This window comes from Salvelinus alpinus, chromosome 13, assembly GCF_045679555.1.
Source record: "Salvelinus alpinus chromosome 13, SLU_Salpinus.1, whole genome shotgun sequence".
Lineage (NCBI taxonomy): Eukaryota > Metazoa > Chordata > Actinopteri > Salmoniformes > Salmonidae > Salvelinus > Salvelinus alpinus.
In genome coordinates this window covers 27,842,127-27,857,984 of record NC_092098.1, presented here as the reverse complement: position 1 = coordinate 27,857,984, position 15,858 = coordinate 27,842,127, and the positions used below count along the sequence as shown (strand labels likewise).

At 44.7% G+C, this 15,858-nt stretch overlaps 1 protein-coding gene across 2 annotated transcripts in view; it reads left to right on the top strand.

Moving 5' to 3' along the window:
• The first annotated feature begins 7,016 nt into the window (after window positions 1-7,016).
• LOC139537486 (gem-associated protein 5-like) overlaps window positions 7,017-15,858 on the top strand; it is a 30,264-nt gene continuing 21,422 nt past the window's right edge. Inside the window, exons 1-14 of one of the 2 annotated variants that reach the window (XM_071338850.1) lie at window positions 7,017-8,874; window positions 8,979-9,133; window positions 9,261-9,442; window positions 11,320-11,471; window positions 12,312-12,413; window positions 12,560-12,692; window positions 12,829-12,994; window positions 13,211-13,423; window positions 13,530-13,615; window positions 13,785-13,867; window positions 14,425-14,561; window positions 14,724-14,797; window positions 15,021-15,202; window positions 15,513-15,652. In XM_071338850.1, the coding sequence (XP_071194951.1) occupies window positions 8,712-8,874; window positions 8,979-9,133; window positions 9,261-9,442; window positions 11,320-11,471; window positions 12,312-12,413; window positions 12,560-12,692; window positions 12,829-12,994; window positions 13,211-13,423; window positions 13,530-13,615; window positions 13,785-13,867; window positions 14,425-14,561; window positions 14,724-14,797; window positions 15,021-15,202; window positions 15,513-15,652 (1,968 nt within the window). In that variant the 5' untranslated portion in view covers window positions 7,017-8,711. Of the gene's footprint in view, window positions 8,875-8,978; window positions 9,134-9,260; window positions 9,443-11,319; window positions 11,475-12,311; window positions 12,414-12,559; window positions 12,693-12,828; window positions 12,995-13,210; window positions 13,424-13,529; window positions 13,616-13,784; window positions 13,868-14,424; window positions 14,562-14,723; window positions 14,798-15,020; window positions 15,203-15,512; window positions 15,653-15,858 lie in introns of both variants that reach the window. The other variant, XM_071338849.1, reaches the window with a different exon arrangement.

The following is a 15,858-nucleotide window of genomic DNA, read 5'->3' as shown; positions in this document are numbered from 1 at the left end:
CAAGACATCAGTAGATTTATAATTGAACACATTTATGAAGATCTTACGCTATTGTGGAGAGATGTACTGCTTGGATTCTTGACCTACGATAGAAATAAGCTGAAACATTTTTATGTAATTAATTTCATTATTCTTTTGGCCAGATTTCATATTCACAAATGTACATTTACAAACAAAATGTTCTTACCTTACAAAAATAAATGGAACTATATTTTAAGACAATTAAATACTCTATCAAAAAAGCTGTTAGAAAAGCTGTTAGAATTATAAGTGTATGTATGTCCTTTAAGGTCCTTGTGTAATGTAATATATTGTACCCCCTAGCCCAATTGTCCATTGTAAATTATTCATATATACTTGTGTTCCCACATGTACTTTCTGTATTGATTTGTTGTTAATAAAAAAATAAAAAATATATTCCTAGCAGCAAAAAAAATGAATAAATAAATAAATAAAAAATACTCAAATTGACTGGTCATCTCGGCAAAAAATATGATTTGACATTTGTTCGTTTAGATTTGTTTGTTTATTAGCACATATTTTTAATTGCAAAAGTAATATAAACACAACACATTTTATATGATCAGATATGTTTTATTTTTAAACACAACACATTGAATTATTGAACAATTACACATTACACATTATTGAGCAATTACATTTTATTTATTTTCTTTTTAACTAGTAAACCTACACATTCTGAACAATTATAGTTTTAAGCAGTGTATTGGTAGTTAGTCAACATGCTACCTAACTGATCAACAATTATAGGTACAAGCTAATAACAAGGTATATATGCTATCTTATTGAACAAGCAACTTAACTCAAATAATGATGTGTGCGCTAGGCATCGCTCTCCAGCTCTCTCCAGGTTGTTGTGCTGCTTGGCTGGCTAGCTGCTCAATGGTTTCCTCCACATATTGCCACTGTTCTCGCTCACACTGCAGTACACACTACCACCATCAGCTGTGTGTCTCTGCCAGTTCCAGAAAGTCCACTCCTTGCATACGTACTATAAATATGATGAATCATAGATTGGCAAGGAAATCCTCTTCATCTTCACTGTCCAACTGCATTGTCACAGAGCTGGAACCAGCAGAAGAGGATGGAGTGGCCTTAAAGCTGTATGCTGCTGTGGTGCCAAACTGCTGCAGAACTTCATTTGGTAGTTTATGCTGGTAACAGGTATCACCAGCCAGCTTCAGTCCATACCGCACCAGGAGTATGGAGTTGAGAGCCTGCAGTGACATTCTATTTCTTAACTTTGACTTGACCACACTCATTTGGCTGAACAGCTGTTCAACCTCTGCATTTGAGTGTGGCAAGGAGAGGGCAGCGAGTGCAGCTTTGCACAGTTCTTGTCAGAGTCTAGGTGATGTGGGTAAGGCGGAGTCAGGCGCAGGACACAGAGATGAGTAATAATAGTAACTTTACTCAAAAATAATCTTCCAACAAGGAGAACAAAAATCCAGAATCACATAAATGAGACAACTGACAACAATAAACAGGCACAAAACCATGATGGCTCCAGAGGGTTAAATAGGGAAATAATTAAAACGTAATGGGAACCAGGTGTGTACAATACAGACAAAACAAATGGAAAAAGAAATGTAGATCGGTGGAGGCTAGAAAGCCGGTGACGTCGACCGCCGAACGCCGCCCGAACAAGGAGAGGCACCAACTTCGGCGGAAGTCGTGACAGTACCCCCCCTTGAGCCGCGCGCCGACACCGGCCTCGGGGACGACCCGGAGGACGAGGTGCAGGACGATCCGGGTGAAGACGGTGAAATTCCTGCAGTAAGGAAGGGTCCAGGATGTCCTCCACCGGCACCCAGCATCTCTCCTCCGGACCGTACCCCTCCCACTCTACGAGGTACTGAAGGCCCTTGGCCCGACGCCTTGAGTCCATAATGGCTCGCAAAGTATACGCCGGGGCCCCCTCGATGTCCAGAGGGGGTGGAGGAACCTCACGGACCTCAGACTGCTGGAGCGGACCAGCCACCACCGGCCTGAGGAGAGACACATGGAACGAGGGGTTAATACGGTAATCAGGAGGGAGCTGTAACCTATAACAGACCTTGTTCAGTCTCTTCAGGACTTTAAATGGCCCCACAAACCGCGGGCCTAGCTTCCGGCAAGGCAGGCGAAGGGGTAGGTTTCGGGTCGAGAGCCAGACCCGATCCCCCGGTGCATACACCGGGACCTCACTGCGGTGGCGGTCGGCGCTCGTCCTCTGCCGCCTGATGGCCCGTTGCAGGTGCACATGGGCAGCGTCCCATGTTTCTTCCGAGCGCCGAAACCATTTGTCCACCGCAAGTGCTTCAATCTGGCTCTGATGGAATGGTGCCAGGACCGGCTGATAACCTAGTACACATTGAAAAGGATAGGTTAGTGGAGGAGTGGCGGAGGGAGTTTTGGGCAATCTCTGCCCAGGGGATGAAAGCCGCCCACTCCCCCGGCCGGTCCTGGCAATAGGACCGCAGAAAACTACCCACATCCTGGTTAACTCTCTCCACCTGCCTGTTACTCTCGGGGTGAAAACCTGAGGTGAGGCAGACCGAGACCCCCAGGCGTTCCATAAACGCCCTCCAGACCCTAGACGTGAACTGGGGACCCCGATCAGAGACTTGATCCTCAGGCACCCCGTAGTGCCGGAAGACGTGGGTGAGCAGGGCCTCCACAGTCTGTAGAGCCGTAGGGAGACCGGGCAAAGGAAGGAGACGGCAGGACTTAGAAAACCGATCCACAACAACCAGGATCGTGGTGTTTCCCTGTGACGGAGGAAGATCCGTCACGAAATCCACCGATAGGTGTGACCACGGCTGTTGTGGAACGGGTAGGGGTTGTAATTTCCCTCTTGGCAGGTGTCTAGGTGCCTTGCACTGGGTGCACACCGAGCAGGAGGAAACATAAACCCTCACGTCCTTAGCTAAAGTGGGCCACCAGTACTTCCCACTAAGACAGCGCACTGTCCAACCGATGCCAGGATGACCAGAGGGTGACGTGTGAGCCCAACAGTTCAAACGATCGCGGACATCAGACGGAACATATAGACGCCCAACTGGACACTGGTTGGGAGTGGGCTCTGTACGTAACGCCCGCTTGATGTCCGCGTCCACCTCCCATACCACCGGTGCCACCAGGCAAGAAGCCGGAAATATGGGAGTGGGATCCGTGGACCGCTCCTCTGTGTCATACATCCAGTGCGTCTGCCTTAGCGTTCTGGGAACCTGGTCTGTAGGAAAGGGTGAAAACAAAACGGGTGAAAAACATGGCCCACCTTGCCTGACGAGGGTTCAGTCTCCTCGCCGCCCGGATGTACTCAAGATTGCGGTGGTCAGTCCAAATGAGGAAAGGGTGTTTAGTCCCCTCAAAACAATGCCCCCACGCCTTCAGAGCCTTGACAACAGCCAACAGCTCCCGATCACCCACATCATAGTTTCGCTCCGTCGGGCTGAGCTTCTTCGGGAAAAAAAGCACAGGGGCGGAACTTTGGTGGCGTATCCGAGCGCTGAGACAGCACAGCTCCTATCCCAGCCTCGGACGCATCCACCTCCACTATAAATGCCAAAAAGGGATTAGGATGAGCCAGCACGGGAGCCGAGGTAAACAGAGCCTTCAGGTGACCAAAAGCCCTGTCCGTCCCAGCTGACCACTGCAGTTGCACCGGTCCCCCCTTTAGCATAGAGGTAATGGGAGCCGCTACCTGACCAAAGCCCCGGATAAAACTCCAGTAGTAGTTGGCAAACCCTAAAAAACGCTGCACCTCCTTTACCGTGGTTGGAGTCGGCCAATTACGCACGGCTGAAATGCGGTCCTTCTCCATCTCCACCCCTGTCGCGGACAGGCGGTACCCTAGGAAGGAGACGGACTGTTGGAAGAACAGACATTTCTCAGCCTTGACGTACAGGTCATGTTCCAACAGTCGACCAAGCACCTTGCGCACCAGGGACACATGCTGGGCGCGTGTAGCGGAGTATATTAGAATGTCATCTATATACACCACTACACCCTGCCCGTGCAGGTCCCTGAAAATCTCGTCTACAAAGGTTTGAAAGACTGATGGAGCATTCATCAACCCGTACGGCATGACAAGGTACTCAGAGTGCCCAGAGGTAGTACTAAATGCCGTCTTCCACTCATCCCCCTCCCGGATACGCACCAGGTTGTAATCGCTTCTGAGATCCAATTTTGTGAAGAAGCGCGCCCCGTGCAATGACTGTCACACTGTCTATGAGAAGCAGCGGGTAACTGTACTTCACTGTGATCTGATTTATACCTCGATAGTCAATACACGGGCGTAAACCTCCAGCCTTCTTCACAAAAAAGAAACTCAAGGAGGCAGGTGAAGTGGAAGGCCGAATGTATCCCTGTCCCAGAGATTCGGAGACATATGTTTCCATAGCCGCCGTCTCCTCCTGTGACAAAGGATACACGTGACTCCTGGGAAGTGCTGCGTCTACCATGAGATTTATCGCGCAATCCCCCCGTCGATGGGGTGGTATTTGAGTCGCCTTCTTTTTACAGAAAGCGAGAGCCAAATCGGCATATTCAGGGGGGATGTGCATGGTGGAGACCTGGTTTGGACTCTCCACCGTAGTTGCACCTATGGAAACAACTACACACCTCCCTGAGCACTGACGTGACCATCCCTTGAGAGCCCCATTTCCACGAAATAGTGGGGTCATGATCGGCCAACCAGGGACGCCCCAACACCACAGGAAACGCAGGTGAATCGATCAGAAAGAGACTAATTCTCTCCTTAAGGTCCCCCTGCGTTATCATACATAGTGGAGCTGTGACCTCCTGATCAGTCCCGACCCTAAAGGACGACTATCTAAGGCATGTACAGGGAAGGGCACATCAACAGGAACAATAGGGATGCCTAATCTAATTGCAAATGAACGATCAATAAAGTTCCCAGCTGCACCTGAATCTACTAGCGCCTTATGCTGGGAATGCGGGGAAAACTCACGAAATTCTATACATACACACAGGTGCGAAACAGGAAGCTCTGGGTGAGTCGGGTGCCTACTCACCTGGGATGATCCACCAGTGCCCTGCCTGCTGCCTCGACTGCCTGAAGAACCTCCCCAGCACCGACCAGCAGTGTGCCCTCTGCGGCCACAGGTGGTGCAGGGAATGGCCCCCCCTCCGGTCCCCCACATAGCAGCACCTCCTAGCTCCATCGGCGTCGGATCTGAGGTGCTGGGGAATGGAACTGACAGACCTGGACGTCCACGGGAGGCCAACAGGTTATCCAGCCTGATGGATAACATTCTGGGGAAATCGAAAACCAGTTGTAGGTTTCCCTGATTAAGTACTCAACACTCCTAGGGATGGTTTCTTTGGATGCTGCACTGACAGCCAATTGTAAAGAATGGCACACACAGCGGATGGGTACCAAATTGGGCAATGCACATTCTTCCTTGAAAATCTTGTGCACCCCGTTGTGCACCCCAGTCATCACGGACGCATTATCAGTGCCAATACCCTGAAGATTCTCTTTTTTAAGGTTACACTTCTCAAGAAACTCAACTACCGCCTTTGCTAATTGATCTGCTATCGCCCCCCTCCAATTCAACCAGCCCAAGCAATGTGGACACAACGGTTCTTTTTTTAGCACTGAAATACCAAATCACCACACCCAGGTATTTTGAGACACTGATATCAGTGGACTCATCCAAAAGGAGACTGAACTTCTCATCCCCCACATTTGATGTTACCCTTTTGAGAAAATAAGGAGCCAGTACTCCCCTAATCATTTCTGTGCACTTGGTGCGGTACATTTGGAAGTTTGCTGCCACAGAATCTGAAAAGGCAGCTTTGCAAGCCATACTTAAATGGTCGCATGCTAGCAGTGAACAATGCTCCGCAATAGCTTCTGCACTTTTGCAGTCATCCACTTTCTTAACCAACTGTGGTAATGTAGACTGCGTTGCGTGGTTGTACGGTTTTGATTTATTTATATGCTTTGCTGTAGCAAATGTCATACATTTTTGCAAGCATATCTGATTTGCAGTACACACAGTATGCCCGGCAAACATCTCCAATTAGCCATCCTTTAAATTCAGATACAGACTCCCATTGTACTTCTGTACAATTTTGATTGAGACATGTTGATTGATGTAAGTTCTGTTCAAGATCAAACTTTCGTGACCAACTACATTCATTGGGTTTGTCTCGTCGGACGCATACTCCTGCAGATGCAGTCAGCCAACAATGATTTGCAATTTGCTGAAATTGCTGCTGGCCTACTGCTGCCTGTGCACGAGCGGAGCACCTGCTGCTGACGTCACTCACAATGCACTTTTGCAGCCAGGCACGTGTGTTGTGACCGAGTGTGTGACAGAGAAATTTAGAGGGAAAATGCATGCATTTTAGCGTTTGAGTCACTTTTCAAAAGTTGCTAAAAGTTCCAAATAGATTTTTTTAAATAGCTAAATTTGTTTCTAGGTGCTGTTTGGAAAAAAAGTTGCCAGGGTAGTCTGAAAAGTTGCTAAATCTAGCAACAAAATTGCAAAATTGGCATCACTGGGCACGTCTCGTCAAAGACAGTAAATACAGTGTGAAGATATACAGTATGAAGATAGGCTAAAACCAAATACTTTTCCAATGGGAACAAATTAGTCATAGTGGGCAGAACAAGCAAGGAGGTGGGCAGAGCCAAGCAAGAGCTAGCGAAATCCCACTGGTGCGTTCTAGCATTCATCTGCATATTTCCTAAGGAGGGGGGGGGGCGTTTGCAAAGAGTAAAGTCTACAAAACGTAGTCCACTTTGGAAACAACAAATTGTATTGAAATCAAATGTTTGTTGGGGACTTTCCAGAAATTCGGCCCAAATCTATCTCGTTCCATCTTCCCCCACTTTAGGCCAGCGGGCTTCCTCTCGCTACCATATTTCAAATGATATTTGTCACATGTGCCGAATACAACAGGTGACACTGGTGAGAGAGATTTGCGTCAATTCAAATCTGGTATCAGGACAAAATGTGATTCAGAGTCACTGAATATACTTTAAGTATTTTAATTAAACTCAAGCGATAAATGGTAAATGCAATTTTCGTATATACGGGTTCACTGTAACACCTCGCAGGGTAGAACAGGGAACTCTGGAATGTGCGCAAACAACAGTTATTATACTATGACAGCCATATTTCCAACCCGTCCATTGGCCTATCACAGTAGAGGCTGAGCGTGGTTTAAACTTTGCTCAGTTTATCGCTGGCACTCAGACTGGTCCCAGTCTCTTGGTGCTCGCAGGTGTCCGCATCTGGTCTTTGGGTAGATTAGATCTGTCTTGTTCCGCTCCCCAGATGCTACACTCAAACAGTTCCTTATATGGTATTGTCCAGTGTCCTACCCTCCCTGGTTGGCCTAGAGATATGCACCCCTCCCCTCTCCAGATTGACCACAGTTTTTATAGCATGTCACTCTATGTTGCTCAGTCTTTACACACATACACAAACAATATTCATCTTCATACAATATGGTAGCAGGCTATAGTGCATAAACCCTAACACTGAGTGCATAAACCCTAACAATGGCCATATTCAGCTGGTGTCGAGTGTTCGTAAATTAATCAGTTATTCTGCGCTCTCGAATTAACAATGACCATCGCGAACGCACAAAGACTATAACACTTAGCTAAGAATGACATATAGTTCATATACTGGCAAGTTCGATGTATTGGTACTAGCCAACTAACGTTAGGTAGCTAGCTAACATCACTCGGGAGCCCCAAGTTTAACTCTTTTATTTAACTAGGCAAGTCAGTTGAGAACAAATTCTTACTTACAATGACGGCCTACCAAAAGACAAATGCCTCCTGCGGGGATGGGGGCTGGGATAAAAAATGTATTAAATTAAAATATAGGACAATACAAACGTCACGACAAGAGAGCACGGTAGCAACACAAAACAGGGTACAAACATTGTTGTGCACAGACAACAGCACAATGGGCAAGAAGGTAGAGACAACAATAGTACTGCTGCTGCGGTTTGTAAGGATAGCGTAGCTAACACGTTGTCAGCCAACGTAATTTATTTTAAAAGTCAATACTTTATTACATTGCTCAACCTTTCTTAACATTTGTCATAATTGTCAGCAATGAAATTGTATCCGATATCGGACTTCGGCTCCATATTTTCCACAATTTTCTTGAAATCTGAAACCGTTGTGAAGTCACGCCCTTCTCTGAAGAATTGGCATTATGGGCCCTAAAAGCACGTAAATAGTGTGCACTGCTTGAATACGTCTCATGTTGGCATATTTAGTACAATATCCATGCTATAACCAATAAGCATACTACATACTCAAATACGTCACAAATAGTATAGTTAGTGCAGTTAGTATAAGTATTCGAACATAGCCTTTCTTCATACTGTACTGTCTTTGGTGTGGTTCCGTTTTATCATTGTTAAAATCTTCATATACAGTCAATTATTAAAATGCATAATATACAAATATGAGCTGATAAGACAAAATGTATTTATCAAATGCGAAGGAAAAAATGCAAGCATACTGACATAGTTTAACCCTTCTCTGGTTCCGTACTCTTTACGACAATTGGGTCAATTATACGGCTTTCGTTATGTTTATGATGCAGCATGAACGCTCCACTAGAATAAGACATGTGCTTTTGAATCGTTCTTTATACCCCAGTGATGTGAATAGATTTTGATTTACTGTATATCAATTTAGATTCTGAATGTCGACCATTCCTTTCATAATGCACGAGAGACTTCTTCCAGCCTCTCCAAACTGGTACTCTTCGCGATGCAGTGACACGAATGACAAGGGTATATTGGCGTTTGGAGCTAAAAACACCATATATTTGGTTGACGTTACAGCATCATCCTCTACAGTTGTTGGTAAGTACTCTATTATTCTCATGTTAGCCATTGTGTGTTCTAGAAGTCAGTCAGTGGACATGTATCAAATCAACATGGCTAATTCTAATTTGTCTTGCTTTCAGGTGAACTGGTTGGCCACAGAGAGAGAGTGTCTGGCTTCTCATTCTGCCAGCATGCCGGCCAAAGCCATAATTGTGCCAGTACTTCTGATGATGGGACTGTTAAATTCTGGGACACAAATGAGAAGGTCCTGGTAAAGGAGCATAAAACTCACCAGGTTAGTTCCACTCTGAGACCTTTTAGAATAGTGTTGATTCCATCTTGTCTCTCTCCCAGGTATAAGATACATTTTCTCATAGAAAACGTTTTTCAAAGTATTGTATCTAAGTCTATTATGTGTACAGAACACCATCACAGCCCTCCACTGGTCCCCCGTGGAGAAGAACCTTGTGGTGTCAGGGGATGAGAAGGGCATTGTGGTCTGCTACCAGTACAACACTGGTGAATCTCAAAGCTTCTTCCCCGAACCAAGGAATATCTTCTGCCTGTCCTGCTCCCCTCACAACTGGCACTATGTTGCTGTGGGGTATGAGATTTAACCTCTAATAGTGCATGCATGCACAATAATTGCTTATGCTGAGAAGTGTACATTTTAGGGCTGTCCACGACTAAAAAAAAATCTTGGTCGACCGAAAGTCGTCTGCTCAAAACGTGTATTTTTCCATGTAAATATACACCCTATGTGTTTTAATAAAATAAACAATATATGCAAGGAGCTGTCTGATGCTTTAAGCTCACTGTTTGATGAAATAAGACACAAATAATCAAAGGGGAGCCAGAGATCAAGATAAACAGAAGAAGAAGAAAACGTAACCTGTTCCAACCATCCTCCCGCTCCTACTGGCTTTCCCAAATTCTGTCGTTACTCTCCTGAAGTTGCCGGCAATAGGCTACACGAGGAGTCTGCAAACTTTCTCACGTGGAATACCAATTTATCTTACAATTTCTATCGATCTGTGTGCCAGTTATGGTTTTCTTATGCACAATTTCATGGAACAGTTTCATTTAATTTATAATAACGTCTTTGTATTTCAACATCATTGTCATGTGGTTAATCAAAATTCTATGAAAATTATAAACCTAAAAAGTAACTCCCATTGCCAACTATGTAAAAATAGCCTATAAAGCTAACAAATAAAAATATTCCAGCCTGCAGGTAGAAAATATCTTGAGTTTAAAAATAAATATCCTATAAGTCACATTGGCATGGCATGTCTGCAACGAACTTCAAATATTGTATCAACTATTAAGTTGGCTCCGGCCTGAAGCTCCTTGCAACATTGTATAAATTATTCTGTGCCCTCAGTTTCCCGCACCAGTGAGCTTGGAACATACACAGCTGTAGGCAATTTGCGCAAGGGATAAGAAGTAATCAGGTAGGCCTATTTTATGAAGTTTCCAATGGGTCAGAGTATGATATCTTTTTCCCTTTCACGCTGAGTGGTTATTGAAAGGGAGAGAGCTGGAAAGATTTATCAAATATATTGAGGAGTTATTGTCATTCTCAATGTATGTAAAAATATTTTTGGGTTTGCTTGCTGTTTGTGGTGAAGAAAATATTACTTTAAGAAGCTCGACAGCTCATTAGTGGTGGTGCATTAAACCTATCAGAAATATTTTCAGATCCCCAAATGGGCACATTTATATTCCTACATTTGCGCACCGGCCAGGTAGCCTATAGGCCTACTTCTATGCGTAATCAGGTGCGCATAGACATACTCAACATTGACAGGAGCGCTCCAAACAAAAGACTGACTAAATTTACAAAACTCATGAATGGAATGAAATGAAACAAAATGTGTTTCTTGTGTAGCATAGGTTGTGCGCCCTGCAAACAATGTGTCCACTCTGACAATGAGAACAGTAAAAGACTGGAGTAATAATATATTGAATGCATTAACAGACATTACCGTAACCAAACATTGTAGATTAGGAAATTAACGGTAAATATACTACTGGCGATATATGTAATGGGGAATTGATATACACTAACAATCAAACGCAAACAGTTCACACAATGAAGTTATGAAACAATGAATGTGCACAAAGGCTGGAAAGTGCATTCTGGAGAGAGATGTGCATTGTACAGCCACACTCCCCTTCTTGGACTGTCCCATCCCGCAGCCTCCGCAATGGATTAGGTCACAGAGATGGGCGTGAATAAGATAGGTGTCTCGTGTGCCATTAACTCACTTATATTGATATTTTCTACTGCTCGACAACAACAAAAAATCTAGTTTGACCAACAGCCTATCGACCAAACAATCGACCCGTTAAATAATTGGGGTCAGCCCTAGTACATTTCACAGCATCCATCGATATGCATCACGAACAGCAAATACCAGCGACAAATTACTTCCCAGGAAAACATCCCATATGGTTATGTATCTTAATCTCTCTTAGGTACAAAGATGGCATGATTGTGCTGATTGACATCAGTAAGAAAGGTGAGGTGGTGCATCGTCTCCGTGGCCATGACGACGAGATCCACGCCCTGGCCTGGGCTCCACTACCCAATGAGGAGGTGCTTTACAGCAGAGTAGACGACAACACAGGTGGTGTGTTATGAAAGATGCTGTGCCGAGCCATCCTAAATGTATTCAGTCAGTGACAAGTGGCATGATGAGAGAACTATCTATTTTTAGTCATCAATGTTTTTAAGATACATTTTACCCCTTTGTCCACCAATGTAAAGCCTAAGGCCAGAAACCTTGGTGTCTTTTTTTTACCCTGACCTAAACCTCGAGCTGCATGTGAAGAAGGTTGTCCAGTCCTGCTCATCTAAGAAATATAGTTAAAGTCAAGTATTTTATTTCAGTCACTGATCTGGAGAAAGTTATACATGCTTTTATTTCCTCACACCTATATTACTGTAACTCAGTCAGAAATCACTCCATCTATAGTAAGTTCAAAATGCAGCTTGGCTTTTAACAAGCACTAGGAAGTGTAGCCATTACCATATCACATCTATTTTAGCTTCTCTTAGCTGGCTACCAGTCACTTCGAAAATAATAGAAAATTGTACTACACGTTTAAGGCTTGGTTTAGCCTCATCCTATATCAGATCTTTTATCTCCCTACGAAGCAGCCGGAGATCCTCTGGCAAAGCACTGTTGACAAGGCACTCATACATTAAAAGACACTGAAATCCTGATCTCCTCTGGCAGACCATTCCAAAGTCTAGGTTGAAAACAGAGGGAGCTTTTGCCCTTTAGGGCCCCTAGACTTTGGAATGGTCTGCCAGAGGAGATCAGGATTTCAGTGTCTTTCAATGTATGAGTTTAATTAGCTTTTCTTTCTCTTGTCTTTTTGTTTCTTTGTTAGTACTGTTTTATTATTATTTTATGTGAATCACTTTGTTAATTTGTTACGTATAATTAAAATTATATTTTCAGAAACGACCAATGAGATCACCGAGGGCAAAGAAAAGGGATGTTATCTTGCATCTGGGAGCAAGGACCAGACCATAAGAATCTGGAGCACGCTGAAGGGTAAAGGTGAGACGATATCCTAACTGAGTTATCAACCTGCATCCTCCATAGCTTTATCTGCGTATCATACTACTATTGAGAGTTGGTGCAGTATGCTCTTTAAGAGGGTCCCATCTCTTGGAGTTAAAGATGATTATGTCTCTCTCTGTCAGGTGTGATGACCATGAAGCTACCGTTCCTGAAGAGAAGAGGAACAGGGGTGGATCCTGCGGTCAAGGAGAGACTCTGGCTCACTGTGCACTGGCCCAAGGGGAAGCCAACGCAAGTCGTATCAAGCTGCTTTGGGTATGAACTATAAAAACATAATTGAGGATGGTACAGTTAATTGTGATAAATATGATTTAGTCGGCAACTCGCTGTACTTAAGTCTTTTGATCATTTGTTTTGCCCAGACTGTACTAACATCCCCCTGTATGTGAAGGGGTGAGCTGATCTTGTGGGACCTCACCAAGGGAGGCAAGCAGAAGTGGAGCCTGTTGGGAGCATCCTCAGAGGGCCAGAACCACAGCAGGATCGTGTTCAACATGAGCTCAGTGTGTGTTCAGGACAACCGAGAGCTCCTGCTCAGCACCTCAATGGACAGAGTGGTGAGATGGGGGTTAAACCCTCTCGATGTAGCTTTAGCAAGCAATTTACTGACTGTGTCTATTGACAACAGTGACACTTTGAGTACGGTGTGAAATTGGGCCCTATAAGTGGTCAATCAAACATGCAGTTTATGAGCAGTACTTAGCGTGCATATGTGCCGAGAGTGATTACAGAATCCATGTTGGCAAGAAGAAATTTGCCTATCATTATTCCAGATAAAATGTTGGGATCTGTCGTCGTTGGACTGCTGCTGGACCCTTCCCACCCTGGGGGGGTTTGTGTACACCCTGACCTTCTCTCCTGTGGGTACGGGCTGCTTGGCCCTGGGGGTGGGAGACGGCATGATCCGCGTGTGGAGCACCCTCTCAATCCAGAACAAGTACGACACCAAGACCTTCTGGCAGGGCATCAAGTCCAAAGTCACAGCGGTAAGAGACTCTTAGGGCATATTGATATCAGTTATTGACTAATGGTTTATGGTAAAAGTGAAGTTGGCTAGCCCGTGTGTGTGTGACAATTCTTTGTTCATTGCAGTTGTCCTGGCATCCAACAAAAGAAGGATCCTTAGCTTTTGGAACCGATGATGGCAAAGTTGGCATTTACGATGCTTTCTCTAACAAGTAAAACTCTTCATCTACAACTTTCTCTTAACTCTCGTATCTGAGATACTGTATGTTGGCGGTATAATCAAATCCATACTGTTAGTGATTATCAACACTTCTCACCAAGATAATGACATTTCATGTCTGTTATGATGTTAATGAAAGGTCTTTATTGTGTTGTTCCCAGGCCGCCTCAGGTATCCAGCACTTATCACAAAAAGACTGTGTACACATTAGCCTGGGGACCCCCAGTCCCTCCTCTGTCATTTGGTAAGCTCTTAATAAGTGTAAGTGTGTGTACTGTATGCTGAGCACCCTCTGACCCAGCAACTTCTCTGAGTGGACGTTGTGCCAAAGCCATGAGTCAGCAGAAAGCATGCATCTCTTGACACTTTTTTAATATACTCCATAATTCATTGAGTTGGGAAAACAATTATCTCTCTCCCTGAGCCATTCATTGGGAAATCAAGATGGTGGAAAGTACATTTTACCAGCTGCCGGCAGATGACATTTTGATTACCGTATCAGTCATTCAGTCTTTTGAAGCAGTAAACATAATTGCTCCTGTGAGAAAGATCTGCTGATGGTTTCTAAACCAACAAAGACCTGTTCATTTGTTTAGACACTTTCTGCTGGAAAGGCTCCAGAATGTCATGTGGAGATTGAGATGCGACGTCTTGAGGTTTATCATTAACTGATTAGTGTTGTCAGACTCTGCAACCATCAGATAATATACCATAATATACGCTGGATGAGTATGATTGTGTGTGAATAAGCGAGGCAAGGGGGTTGCTGCAACAGTGTGTAACAGTCAGCGTGTCATCCAGGTGGAGCAGGAGACCGTCTGTCCTACAGCCTGTATAGCTGTGCTGGAGAGGGCATCATCCTACAGCATGACCCCTGGAAACTGGCGGGAGAGGCCACCGACATTGACAGGGTCATCAAGGACACCAACAGCATCAAGGTGAGATGGAAAGGCTATCTACATTTATGCATTTCCTTTTCAGCAGGACCCTCTACTTAATTCCTTAAGTATTTTACCCAATCACTGCATGTGGCGATGTGCAATTGAATATAATGTTGGTCATTTGAATAGGTTTTGAAGGTCATGTTCTATTTTCTGCAGCACAAGCTGTCACCCCACACAGATCTCAGCTGGAAACCAGATGGTAAAGTTGTGGCCATCGGCAATGAGGACGGGTGAGTCCTCTCATTCCCTTAAACTGTGTATATAGGCCTGGACAATTGCCTGGAACCAACTGTCATCTAGAATGATTGAGTGCCTGTCTAAAATAAGACTACAGCTGTACTGATGGATTTACTGTAATGTGGTAGATTTTATTTATGTATCCATTTACACTAGGTCACAAAGTTCTTGAAATGATATGGGGCTAACTATATTTCCTGGCTTTGTCTCTTTCAGGTCTGTAGAGGTATACCAGGCTCCGACTCTCAAGCTGCTGTGTACCATCCAGCAGCACCATAAGATCATCAACGTGCTGCGCTGGCACCATGACCACAGTTCCCTGCCCGAGCTGCAGTACCTCCTGGCCTCTGGGTCCAGCAACGCCTTGGTCTATGTCCACGACCTCCGCACTGTCATAGGTGAGGAGAGTTCCCCAGGGGTGTATTCTAGGGCTGAATCTTATTTTGAGATCTGAGTGTTTAACTTAAATATTCTATTGATATGTTGTCTGATCTGTGTGAAAGACAAGTGTGCATATCTCAAGGTATGATGCAGTGAGGGTAATATGGGATGTAGAGACAGCAGTAGGCCAGCGGAGGTCTCCATTGTGAACGGTAGCTATAATAACTAATGGTCTTGGAAGATGTTTTTGCTATGCAGGAGTTAGCAATTTTTGGTTAATTTCACAGTATTTTAAAGTGGTCACTGTTTTTCTTTGTCTGTGTTCAGAGACTCCTCCAGAGATTCCCGTTGTGATGACCGAGGCGTATCGGAGCCTGGCGGGTCACACAGCCAAGATCACTGGCCTGGCCTGGAGCCCCCACCACGACGGGAGACTGGTTACCGTCTGTTACGACGGTACAGCACAGGTCTGTCCCAATGTGTTATTTACCTAACGACAGCTACACGGACCCAGCCTTTACACCTTTTACTAGTTCCTACTGTTTTCTTCCATGTGGTTCTATATAGTGATGGGGGAAAAATTGATGCAGTTGCATGTCGCAATATTATTTTGACCGATTTTATTATATTGATACATGGACTCCAAGTATCGTTTCTTTTTTGTTGTTGTTGC